General features: G+C 36.4%; 1 protein-coding gene across 3 annotated transcripts in view; it reads left to right on the top strand.

Moving 5' to 3' along the window:
* The window catches only part of LOC137643954 (zinc finger and BTB domain-containing protein 24-like), a 271442-nt gene that overhangs the window by 219885 nt on the left and 39057 nt on the right, over positions 1 to 12500 (top strand). For 2 of the 3 annotated variants that reach the window (XM_068376745.1, XM_068376744.1), the window contains one exon: positions 9378 to 9578. The exons of the other annotated variant lie outside the window; for it this stretch is intronic. In XM_068376745.1, coding sequence (XP_068232846.1) covers positions 9378 to 9578 — 201 coding nt within the window. The remainder of the gene's footprint in view (positions 1 to 9377; positions 9579 to 12500) is intronic. 3 annotated transcript variants of the gene reach the window in all.

Here is a 12500-nt window from a genome sequence, read left to right as displayed (position 1 = left end):
TTCTAATATTGATCAATTGGATACCTCCTAGTAGTCATGATTTTCATCAAAAATGCGAATTTGTTGCATCCTGGTCGTTTTCAACAGGTACTCATTATTTTAAATGGGGAAAACCCATTATCCTTAATCTAATGTTAACAACTAGGCAAGTGACAGTCTTCTCTACCAGCTGCCTACTATTGGTCTGTACCTTCCCTCTTACCTTTGGACTTGTTCCCTATGGATTCGTCCTCTAGTTTCTGACTTAGCAATGCCGTTGTCACGTTGTTTCAACTTGCCTACTGGGTAAAGAAAGTTTGGACTGTAGAATGGTATCTGATTTGCCACCTTAGGTTGTCTGATCGACAGATTTTAGGGAAAAAAGTGTTCTATTGGTATGAATCTTTTATTCCCCTATTTTACCACATTTTAGGAATTCATATAGAATTCTGAGCTGGTTGACATGATCTTCCATTGTAGTGTAGATTTACCCGTAGCTAGTAGTAGGTAAAAATGTTTCTAAAACATTTGAAAAAATTTTCAATAAATTGTTTGTTTGTAAATTTAAGAATTTTTTGGTGAGTCGATAAAGTACTCATTGAAAGTTTTCTAACTTCAAAGGTTGCTGACGACATGGAGTGTGCGACAGTAACCTGCACCAGGCGGGTCAAGTTGCCTTACGTCCATACGACCTGCTGGAAACATGCGGACTGTCATGTTTCCAGAGGTTCCCTTGCTATCTGGGAATCTACCAACTGCAGTATATGCAAGGGCCTTATTCATATTGGATTCCACGCTACCAACGTTTCTCAAGATGAGAAAGCATGGGTCCAGAAGATCATAGGCATTAGGTGAGGTGATTTCAAAAGAGCTCAGCAAGATGCCCCCAATCTTCCTTCTATGGAAATTAAGGATCTCTTATTCCCCAAGTCTGATGTGACCGCACTCAACTTCCATCGGTACAACAGGATCAGGCAGGTCATGAAGTCTGGGACGCATAAAGATAACAAACCTGGATGCCGACAACATGTTGACAACCTCTTCCGTTTCGTCTGAAAGAGAGAGGATCTCACTGATAATGGAAGCTTAGGATGACTCACTTGATAGTCAGCAGGTAAGTACTGTTCCTAGTGCTTCTTCTGTTCATACTCCTGTTCCTGAGAATGTGAAAACAAGGTCCTCAGGATTAACACAGCTATAGGCAGTACTAAATTCAAGGTCAATCATGTGAGTTTCCTGACCACAATCAAGGGATACCTGTACAGAATTGGAAATATTAAGAAGGGCATCACAGGTTCCAAGGCCTTTGTGAAACCCCAATTGCAAACTAAGGAACAGATTATTACCTTCAGCATACCTATTTAGATGTTTAGCTAAAAGACATTAAAAAAAATTGATATGTAAGTTATGGAAACTGGGTGATAATCAGCAGGGCTAGAGCTACACAAACACATGTATCCAATGGAGTAATACCAATTTTCCAATAAGTGGAAAAAAACCTCTCTTTGCTAACTTGCAAAAAGTAAGACAGCTTAGGAGCTAAGAAAAATACCTTTGGATTTTCACTTCCATGACCATTAAGGTCCATCAAGAGTGTTTTAATTTCACAGGAACGAAAAACTATACTAGTTAGTTTAGCCTCATTACTCTGCTTACTGCCAAACACATAATCCAAAAGGGTTGCCATTTCCTTTGGAGAGTGAGTGGCAGAGCCATCTAGTTTAAGTAAAAGGATCTGTTAAATTTACACCAGAGTGCAGTTTTAAAGGTAGCCCACTGTTTATGTTCCTGGGACTTAGCAGAAAGGGTGACTTTTATGGTCATATTGTATTCTTTTTCTGTTGAAGCATACTCTCTCTCAGCAACAGCTCTTAGCTGAGTATAGTTATTCCAAGTCATATCCGATCTGTTACCTTTCCAAAGATGATAGGCCTCCTGTTTCTCCAAATAGGTGTATCAACAATCATCATTGAAGCAAGGTTTGTCTTTCACTCAGTATTATCACACACAAGAAGGGATACGTCTATCAATTTTGTCGACTAGATTCTCCTTCAAGAGAACAACGGGCTCAACACTTTTGTACAATTGTGACCAATTCAAATGCAAAAGATCACTCAAAAAGTAATTCCAGTCTGCTTATGATTTTATACATATCTTACATGAGTACAGTATGATGTATCAGGGACAGGCTGCTCAGTCTTGATTACTAATGAAACCAGGAGAACCCACCTTACTTTTTATAATGCCAGGGGAAGTCTGTTTATAATAGGTCCAAGCAGTTACCAGACCTGTTAGTAACTTCACAGCCAGATTCAGAGGCAAAGTCTAACTCTTAACCCATGGCAATCAGTAGGAGAAACAAAATTTAACCACTCCCAATTGGGAGCATTGAAATCACCAACATACACAAGGGTTTTTCTATCATCTTATATCTTAGCCATAATGGTAAGAAGATAATCTAAGCCATAATGGTAAGAAGACAATCTAAGCCATAATGGTGAAGTCTGGATTCCAATAGATTGAGCACAGATAAAAGATGTTATTCCTTCAACAAACTTATATGACCTGAATCTTATGACATCCACATTCCATAGCAGGACATACGAGAAGCAAGGTACTCGTCCTAATATAGACTGCATTGCCATTCCCCTTGTGCTAGGAATGGCATCCCGTTTCAAAATTATTGGTTTCTTAAAGCCTGGAATAAGCTCGGACAAGTGCTTCATTTGAGAAATCAAAATTTCTTACAATTAGGATATCATGCTGTCTGAAGGCAACTGTAAGGTCTGTAATATTGTCTTGTAGACCATGAATATTACAGTACATTAGACGGCATTGGGAAAGTCCAGGATGTACTAGTCCTGGATTTTGCTCAATATCTTCAGGCAGAATAATAATTAAAAGTAATAAAAAGTACCATCATACTTAAAAACAATTATAATAACAAAAACAATATGTACACAACTAAATAAAGTGACTTATAACTAATAGACCAAATACAAAATGTTGGATAAAATTAGTCAATATGGTGAAACTGACACACCATACAAGGCTTAATACCCTCCAAGATAGCCATTTCAAGTGAAAGGAGAACAGTAATGATGGTTTTGAAAATGAATACCAGAAAGGAAGATTGAAGAACAGATAGGGAAAATTCAACCTATACATGAACCACCAGGCATCCAGGGCCCTTCTATTCAGCCTGCCCAACACACTTAAAAAACAAGAGGAAGAGTAAACCCATAGAATATTGCTCCTGACTGTACTCTTAAACAAGAGAACTCTAACCCAAGACAGTAGAAGACCATGGTACAGAGGCTATGGCACTACCCAAAACAAGATAACAATGGTTTGATTTTGGAGTCTCCCTCTCCAAGAAGAGCTGTTTACCATAGCTAAAGAGTCTCTTCTACTCTTACTAAGTGGAAAGTAGTCACTGAACAATTGTGGTGGGATGTAGAACACAATCCCCACAACCTTGAATCTTTCTTACTGATGATGGTCCCACAACACAAACTTTCCCCTTACTTTATCAGCAACTGAACCCTTAGATAGAAAGGACATTTAAACAAAACATAATTCTTACTGCTAAAACTAAAGCTAATAAAGTTAAGAAAAATACCAACAGCACTTAAAACTAATATCAGAATACATGAAATTACTTTAACCTAACAAAATACCTAGTAGAAAATGTGTGTGTGTGTGTGTGTGTGGTGATACAAGCTCTGTCATCCACACAAGGCTGAACATGGTAACATTGCACACTGCCACAGCTCTGTAGGAAACAGAAAAATTCCATCAATTCAACAGAGTACTGTAGTCAATACAATTTCAGTTTCCTTTATTAGTCGTCGTCATTATTCTATTCAAGAACAATCCAGCTTGCAGTTGCTTTGTTCTGCAAAAGTTGTATTCATCATTATCAGCAATCAGGATTAAAGAAAATTTTTTTCTAAGACGGTTCATCAGCAGTCACATCAAAATCCTCAAGAGCAATCTATTCAAAGTTCTTAAATACAAGGAAGGTCATCAACAATCAGTAGTATTCAAAATGAGGGTCTTCAAAGGAGAAATTACACCCTGAAAATAAAAATAGAAAAAACACTTACAAACACTCCTAGCTAACTAAAACTATCACACTATGATGATAACAAAAAATAATAATAACCAATTCTGTCATTCATAACTACACCAAGATAAATAAATTACTGATAAATAAAGAAAATGCTTCCAAAGATGATTAGTAAATAAATATATCCAGCCTTAAAAATAATAGTAAATAAATATATCCAGCATTCAAAATAACATGTTCTCCTTCAGCAGTCCGAATAGAAAAAGTCATTCAAAACACTTCCTGCCGTTCTAAACTATCTATATAGAATAAACTAAACAACCTTCAATTATACCATTAGTCTTACCCTCTATAAACAGTTGTCACACAAATTACCTCATTCACACGCTAGCTCTCCCTCTTTTACACTGAAGGATTTGGCAAACCAAAGCAAAACAATTGAAAAAAATAAACATAAAAAATTGATCCTCCACACAGTTACAGCATATTAGTAAACTTGTTCTGTTAGCTTAGTGTTGTCAGATGGATGAAGAAAGAGAAGAAATGTTGAGAATAGGCCAAACTATTTTATGTACAGTATGTCTAGGCAAAGGAAAAATTACCCATAAATTGAGGGGATCCAATGGAATACTATTTGGCCAGTCAAAAGACCCAATAACTGTTGAGCAGTAATATCTCAACAGGTGGCTAGTGCTTCGGCCAACCTACTACCTATGAAGAATTATGGCTCACGTTCATAAATCAAGTCTAGTAGGTCGTTCAGGAATTCGGTTTCTTGATCAACTTCATGAGATAAAGACATTTCAAGAAAGCTGTATCAGTGGGTAGAGCTTTGTCCTAATATGTTAAAAGCAATTTTAAGCCTGCCAAAGGCATCTTGGCAAAGATTCTAAATAGTGTCAAATTTTTTCTTTCTAACTGCCTCCCCTCTAGACAGTAACTGGAGAAGGCCTGGGGCCTTCTTTGGTTTGCCTCAATAGTCGACCCAGTGTTAAAGACCAGGCAGAAAAATCTTCATTGGGCATGGAGGAGAGGGGCTCAGAAAGCTTGTCAAGATAATCATTCTCAGTTACTGCAAAAGGATTCTCAGGCCGTGGATCACAACAAAGGCCCAGTCCATGTTCGTCCCATTGGTCCTTCTCTAATTTCCATGATCCTTCTTACATATGTATCCATATCGAATTGGGAAAGTCATTCATGGGAGACCTATATGTTTGGGAAATGGACTCCCTAGTTCACAGCATTTTACATAAATGTGTTGGAACTGATGCTGGTTTTCCCGGAAGGAAATCTCTTAACAACATTTCATAGACAACCAGATGGAAGTCTGTTGCCGCAGGAGAGGAATTTGTTTCTCTCCCCATTTAATTTTTCTGACTCTTTCAATGTAGTAACAGATGCCTTGTCTAGACAGACATCTCTTGGATCAGTGCTCTCTCAGCAGATCCTAGTGATTCCAGATCTCAAAGTAGACTTGTGTGCAACGAAGAAAACCATGAGCCTTCGCTATACTTAACTCTGAATGTAGATTTTCAGCCAGTGGCAAGAGATACCTTGAACATGGACTGGAACAGAGTTAATTTCAAAAGCTTTGAATATTTTTCAGGACTTTTTGGGGACAACTTTGCTAGTAGCTTTAAATTAACCAAGAGCCCATGGTATCTACTGCCCCACTATCTTAAGACAGAGATTACACCTTCTGTCAGCACAGCTAAATCAGAAAATGGGGAATTGGAATATCTTTGCTTCCTCCTTTCTGACCAAGAGCCTTCACGATTTATTTTTTTCCCTGTATATATGGTTGAGAATTTTGTTTACAACATAACATATTTTAATGAGCTGTTAGAGGTCTTCCACTTGTACCAGTGAGTGTGGAAGGGATGGGTGACCTTCTTGAAGATTAGGTCTCTTTGCCCCAAAGCCCAGGACTTCTTGGCTTCCTTTCTGGTACACCTCTCTGGCGATAGGAAGCTTAAGCCATCAGAATAAATTTCACACAAATCTGCATTAATATAACCACTCTAGTGGGCTTTTGTTGTGGATTTAGATTGGGTATATTTCACAAGATTACCCAGTCTTCGCCTAATAACAACTATCCCCACCAATCTCTTCTATATCTTTGTCTCTGGATAGAGTGCTAAATTCTATTGGTATTTAGATAATTCCTCCATTTCTGAGTTATTACAGTAAGCAATTTCCTTTCCTGCTTTAGCCTCAGGAGTAGGTGTTGGTGCGCTTGCAGCTTTTTGGAAAGATCTGATCCTTACTCAAAGTTTTTTCTTATTTTAGCCAAAAACAAAGTGTCTTCAGGGATGGGATCCTCTTTTTATATTACAGCTTCAGGATTGGGAGATGGTAACCTGTCTGGTGTCTACCCTGCAATTATATCTGCTGAGATCCATTTCTTCAGAAGGCGGTCTTTTTCCAAATACCGTAACCAACAAGTGCCTTTCAACAAGAGTTATCCATATTCTAATGACCTCCCTTATTAAGAAAGCTGATGCTCTATCCATTCGTAAAACATACGATATGAGAGAAATTGCTTCCGTGTTAGCATTTTTCACTAATGTGCAATTTCAGGACATCCAAAGCTTTATGGGTTGGTCTGGACATAAGATCTTTATAGGACACTACCTGAAACAAATTCAACCAGTGCAACATGCATGTGTGTAAAGTGAGTGTGACTTGTTACTTATCTTCTCACTTATGCACAGGATGAAGTTATTTGCTTGATTGGTGACAGTTGTCCTTCATGGTACAGGTGTCTACTCCGGTATTAGTCTTTAAAAATAACAGCACATAAAAAAAGTGGTTTTGACAATGGAAAACACTATTTTTCGGAGAAGTGCTGTACGGTCTCTTAGATCCTCCTTCCCTCCCCCCTCCCTAGCCTCATGTAGGGAAGGGGGACTTTTGATTCTCACTTTAGAGTGTGGAAGGTGGCTGTTTCGTGTAAGTTAGTGAGCAAATACCATTGTTCCCAGTAGTAGAGACCTCAAAGCATCACTTTGTACCTTTACATCCACTTGTGCAGACACCTTATCAATCCTATTAAATCTAATACAGCACCCAAAATAGGGGAAGAAATTAAGGTCTGCTTTTGAGCATCAAACACTTTCAATCATAGAGGAACATACTTGTTCCCTACATTTAATCACAAAACAGACTAACGCTGCTACAGTTTTTTGTGTCCGATGCATGTTGCATAAGATTTTTCATAATTCTGACCATCCTTTACATTCGAGATTTTCCCGGACAGTACAATCTTGTTCGTAATACTAGATATGCAATTAATTCTAATAGTCATGCCTTCTTCATCATAAGACTCAATACTACATGATATTCTAAAAGTTTCATTCCAGCTGTGACTACGTTGTGGAATGATAATCAGGTAGTTGAATCGGTGGAACTTTAAAAAGTTCAAAATTGCAGCGAATGTTTTTATGTTGAACAGGCATATAATATATGCAATCTATTTTAATGTGGTTGTTGTTCTTAAAAAATTAATTTTAATTGTTCATTTCTTCTCTTGTAGTTTATTTATTTCCTTATTTCCTTTCCTCGCGGGGATATATTTCCCTGTTGTTGCCCTTGAGCTTATAGCATCCTGATTTCAAATTAAGGTTGTAGCTTAGCTAGTAATAATAATAATAATGATAATGATAATAATATTAGTTATAGGAAATAGTTTTATCTAAGCAAGTCAATACCTTGAAATCACATTTAGATCTTAGTCACATGCAAACTTACCGTCTATTAAATTAGGAATAAAAACCATATAATATGCCACACCATTGATATAAGAAAGAAATTGTTGCTTAGTAGCACTTGCTTCAACAAGTGGTGGGATGTTAGGATCCGTACTATCAACTCGGATTAATACCTCAAAGTCCAATGATCCATAGGAACAGATTGAGTTTAGGAAATGTGAGTGTTACACTGTAAAATATAAAGAAATAGTTTTAGAGTACAAGACTCTAAGAGAGGAATAAGAGACTGTCATGCACTTTACACCAGCTGAACCATTACAGACTGGTGCATCAGACCTAAGGCAAAATTGAGGAGTTACGCTAAGGTTCGAAATGTCTGGTCTGATTAGGTTAGAATTTCTTGTTATTGGTCAAAAATTCACTGGACTTCTTACATTGTACAAATGAAAAAATTTAAGACTTTATAATGTTTGTTACTATCAAACCCAAAAGCTAGTTAAAGACCGAGGACTTGTTAATGGCTACAGTTGCATTTCCAACTTCGTCCCCACTATAATTATCAACCTTTTTAATCTTCCATTTATTTTACCCTGAACTAAAAACTAGTTTCCTTTTTCATTTGGAACTACCCATCTGTTTTCCTATTACATTTGGAACTACCCATCTGTTCAGGAACCATCTGAACATATTTTTCCATAAGTAGGATAGAAATGCTTTTGCATTCTTCACAGCAATTATCCAAATTACAAAACTGTCTCCGACACAACAAACAAAAAGAATTAGAATCATAATCGTTAAGAAATAATTCCCTTGAACAATCTGCACAACAATTACTAACATCTAGAAAACATCCCAATAACTACTACTAAATTATTTTTTTTAATCTGAAATGAGGCAACTACATTCTATTGTTATAAGCTACAAGAAGACTAAAAGGCAACCAGGTGATGGGCAGTCACACTATGGCTGTTTCTGTTAGTCACCAGATGTCTCAGTGGTTGGTAGAAGCATGTCCTCATAAAGAGAAGAAGGCTGGAAATTTCTAGCATTTTTGGGGTAACATAAATATAAGTCTTCTAAAACAAAGTAATATGAAGATCATGGAAGATTCATAGAAATATATAGAAATATGGGAACTAACTTAAATTTGATAGATTAGAATTTTAGAATTGAAATGAAGCTCTGATTTGATAGAGTTAATATATGTATCCTTTTGAACTAAGGTCTCTCTTGAGACAAGTTTGAAATGAGTTGAACACCTAATTTCATCAATAGTAGACAAAAACTGGTTTTGATGTTATAACAGAAAACAAATAGTAAATGGGGAAAATTTAAAAGAGAAAATTGGAATTATAATCTTTAGTGTACTCTGATACAGTAGGTAACATAATTTTAAGGGATTAAATTTTGTAACTCCCATAATTTTCTCTTAATGCTATTCATTGTTTAACTACCAAAATCATTGCTGTTTATTTTTATGAACTTTTGTGTAGTCAAATACCTAGCTACTTTGGTAAATAAGTTGTAATAGGACTGTAATATGAAAAATACACTAGTGACTTACAAATGCCATAGTATAAGAAGAAAAAACTTATATAAATGTAATTTTTCCCCAGACTGAGCTGTTACAGGTGGATTTAAGTGAAGATGGAACTCAGTTTATAATAGGGCCGGGTGGCTTTAGAGAAATGCTGTCCAGAGGCTCACCTTTGACAGGTAATGAAGAAAGAAATGGTGAAAAGGAAAAGAAACCTTTTGTTTGCCCCTTATGTGGGCAAGCTTTCACTCGAAGAGATAACCTTGCAAACCATATCAAGGTAATGTTATACTCTGGCATTTTTCAATGTAATGTACTTGAGTTTAGATTAATGACAGTTTAGGTTTAAAGTGTTAATAGTTGTAACTCTTATTTCATAAATGTTTTATTAATTCTTCACAAAATTTTAAATGTTTATATTATTATAATAAGCTTATTTTCATAATGATTAAAAAAATGGGATATCATAAGAAGCAAAGGCTATGCATATGGTAATACTTGTAAGCTAGTTTGTAGGATATGCCCAAAATAGGGCCCCAATTTACAATTCGTACAGGTTTGATCCTATACTAGAGCCAAAACTTGATTAACTTTAGAATAGGATATCTTACAAAAACAAAAAATTTTCATATGATAATACAATTCCTCTAAGCTAGTTTCTAGAGCATGCCCAAATTGAGACCTTATATTTCAATACACACATTATTGCAATAAGGTGTTGGAGTAGAAGACTTTAGAAGTACCCTGTAGTCAACTGTTGCCATCCAGCTTGGTGTGCCAGGCTATGCCTTGAACTAAGTACAGTATGCTTCAAGTCTAATGCAACCAATATATGCAATTCTCAAATTCTTGGTGGTCCCACCAACTCGAAGGGTAATGGTCTGGAGGAGAGTGGTGGGGAGGGGGTGGGGGGGGGGCACGATTTACAAATTGTACAAGGTTGGATCTACACCAAAGCCAAACTTTAATTAACTTTAAAATGGAATATTTTACAAAACCATAAGATATGTATATAGTAACAATGTAATATAATTTGTAGGGGATGCTCAAGATAATGCTTTATATTTCAATACACAAAGAGTTGCAATTAGGTGTTGGCTTAAAGACCTAAAAATGTCAATAGAACATATTCAAACACCTTTAGTATATCTAAGATTACTGTAAAAATTGTTCAGACCATAAGTAAGTTACATCTCAGTCTGTACATTAGTTGAAATTGGCAATGGAAAAATGTAAAATTATAATGCTCCAAGGGGCAAAAGATACTTTTTAGCTTACAATCTACTAGATAAAGCTAAATATAGAATAATCCGTGCAGATACATTATATATATAGAGAGATTATACCAAAGAAAAACATGATACAGTTTGCTCTATTCCTCTGTAGGACATAGAGCACTTCTGACCGTTAAGGATAATTACTCGAAGAAAATTCAGTAATAGGAAAGAAATAATTTAGAAGGCTTGGAGAGCTATCTTTACTTCTTATCCTCAAGAAACTTTTAGATATCCAGTTAAAGGTTCACACATGGTTCAATCCACCTCATAAATTTTAAGGTTAGCAACTGTTGCCATCCAGCTTGGTGTTCTTAACTATGCCTTGAACCTTGTGTCTTCAAGTCTATTTTGACCAACGTATACAATTTTCACATTCTAGTTGATCCATCCAATCTGAAGGGCAATGAGTCTGGAGGAGAGGATTGGACATTATTTAGAATTTGTGCAGTGTGAGATCTAACACATAAACCAAAACTTGACCATCTTTAAAATGGGATATCTTATAAAATCCAAATATAATCATATGGTAACATAATACTTTTAAGCTAGTTTTTAGGGTTTGCCCAAGATGAGGCTTTATATTTCAATACACACAGCATTGCAATAAGATGTTCAGTAGCAGACTTTAAAGGTAGTCAACTGTTGCCATTCAGCTTGGTGTGCCTGACTATGCATTGAACACTCATCAATGTATGTACTGCTCGGCCAGGCTAAGCTCTTGACCAAACTGTATGTCCATTTACTGTGCTCATAAAGTACAGCTATATTTAAGATAAACAAATTGATAAAACTGATGTTACACTCAACTGTCTCAAATAATAATGCATATAATACTCTCATAGTAGTATTGCAATATGAAATGAAAACAGTGAATAAACGTCTTTTTTTCCATTATTTACATTTATAAGATGATTGAGACTACTGTCTACCCTATCCAAACCAGCTGGTTAAGGTAATCTATCAAAGGATTTATTTCTCTTGCTTAGAGATAATTATTACTTGAACTACTTTTTTGATTTTACCATAAAATGCTACTGTATGTAGTGTTTAGTTAAAATACTTTAACCATACAGTCAGGCCTCTGTTATTGTGGTTACCTCTCAGTTCCTTTCAATTTCATTTAAAAAAAATTGTCTTTGGAAAGATAAGGTTTTGGCAGTAATGGAAGAAATTACTCTTTATCCCTGTAGGTGTAAGGTTGTATCATTTCAAGTATATCTGTTAAGTCTACACCCTGATTCTGAGTTGTGTGTAATAAGAGAAAAGGTTTGTATCCCCTTTTTTATACCTCATCCACATCCATTTTTGAGTTCCTCTAACAAGGTATTTCAAAACCTCATTAAAACTTTTCAGACAGCTGTTGAGGACTTTGTTCTGAAGAACATAATAGAAGAGGTGATTCATCTTTCAGCAGTTTACAATCATCATTATTTCTATGAATCTCCCCTAATGTTCATTTGTTCCAGCACTATATACTAACCTTTTCACTGTTTGCAGTGGAGATATATTTGAGCAACAGCTGAAAATAGCCAAAAGACTTTTTAGTGAGGTATAATCACTCACCGCTAAATAGCGGGGTTAGACTACCCATCCCACTCGCACATCTACAGTTGAAGAGCCGTCTCATTTTATTTTGATTGGGAAGGAATAGACCTTACATCTCTCTCTCCCATTAACTCTAAATAAACTGGCTATTGACCAACTTTTTCAGGGAGTGGTCATCCTCCCAGTGGGGGTTTGGTGGACGGTGCAGTAAAAAGTCTTGGCTTCTTACTCCATCATATCGTTCCCTCCTCCAGAGGACGAACAAGCAGAACGATGACCAACTGACCCCCAGACTACCCTTAGGTGCCTGCACCGTCGCTTTCCCTAGAAAATCAACAGCACCCTCCACCGGGGGAATCTCTATTGCCTGGGGCAACTAC

Source organism: Palaemon carinicauda, chromosome 7, assembly GCF_036898095.1.
Source record: "Palaemon carinicauda isolate YSFRI2023 chromosome 7, ASM3689809v2, whole genome shotgun sequence".
Lineage (NCBI taxonomy): Eukaryota > Metazoa > Arthropoda > Malacostraca > Decapoda > Palaemonidae > Palaemon > Palaemon carinicauda.
This window is presented reverse-complemented; position numbering and strand designations above follow the sequence as displayed.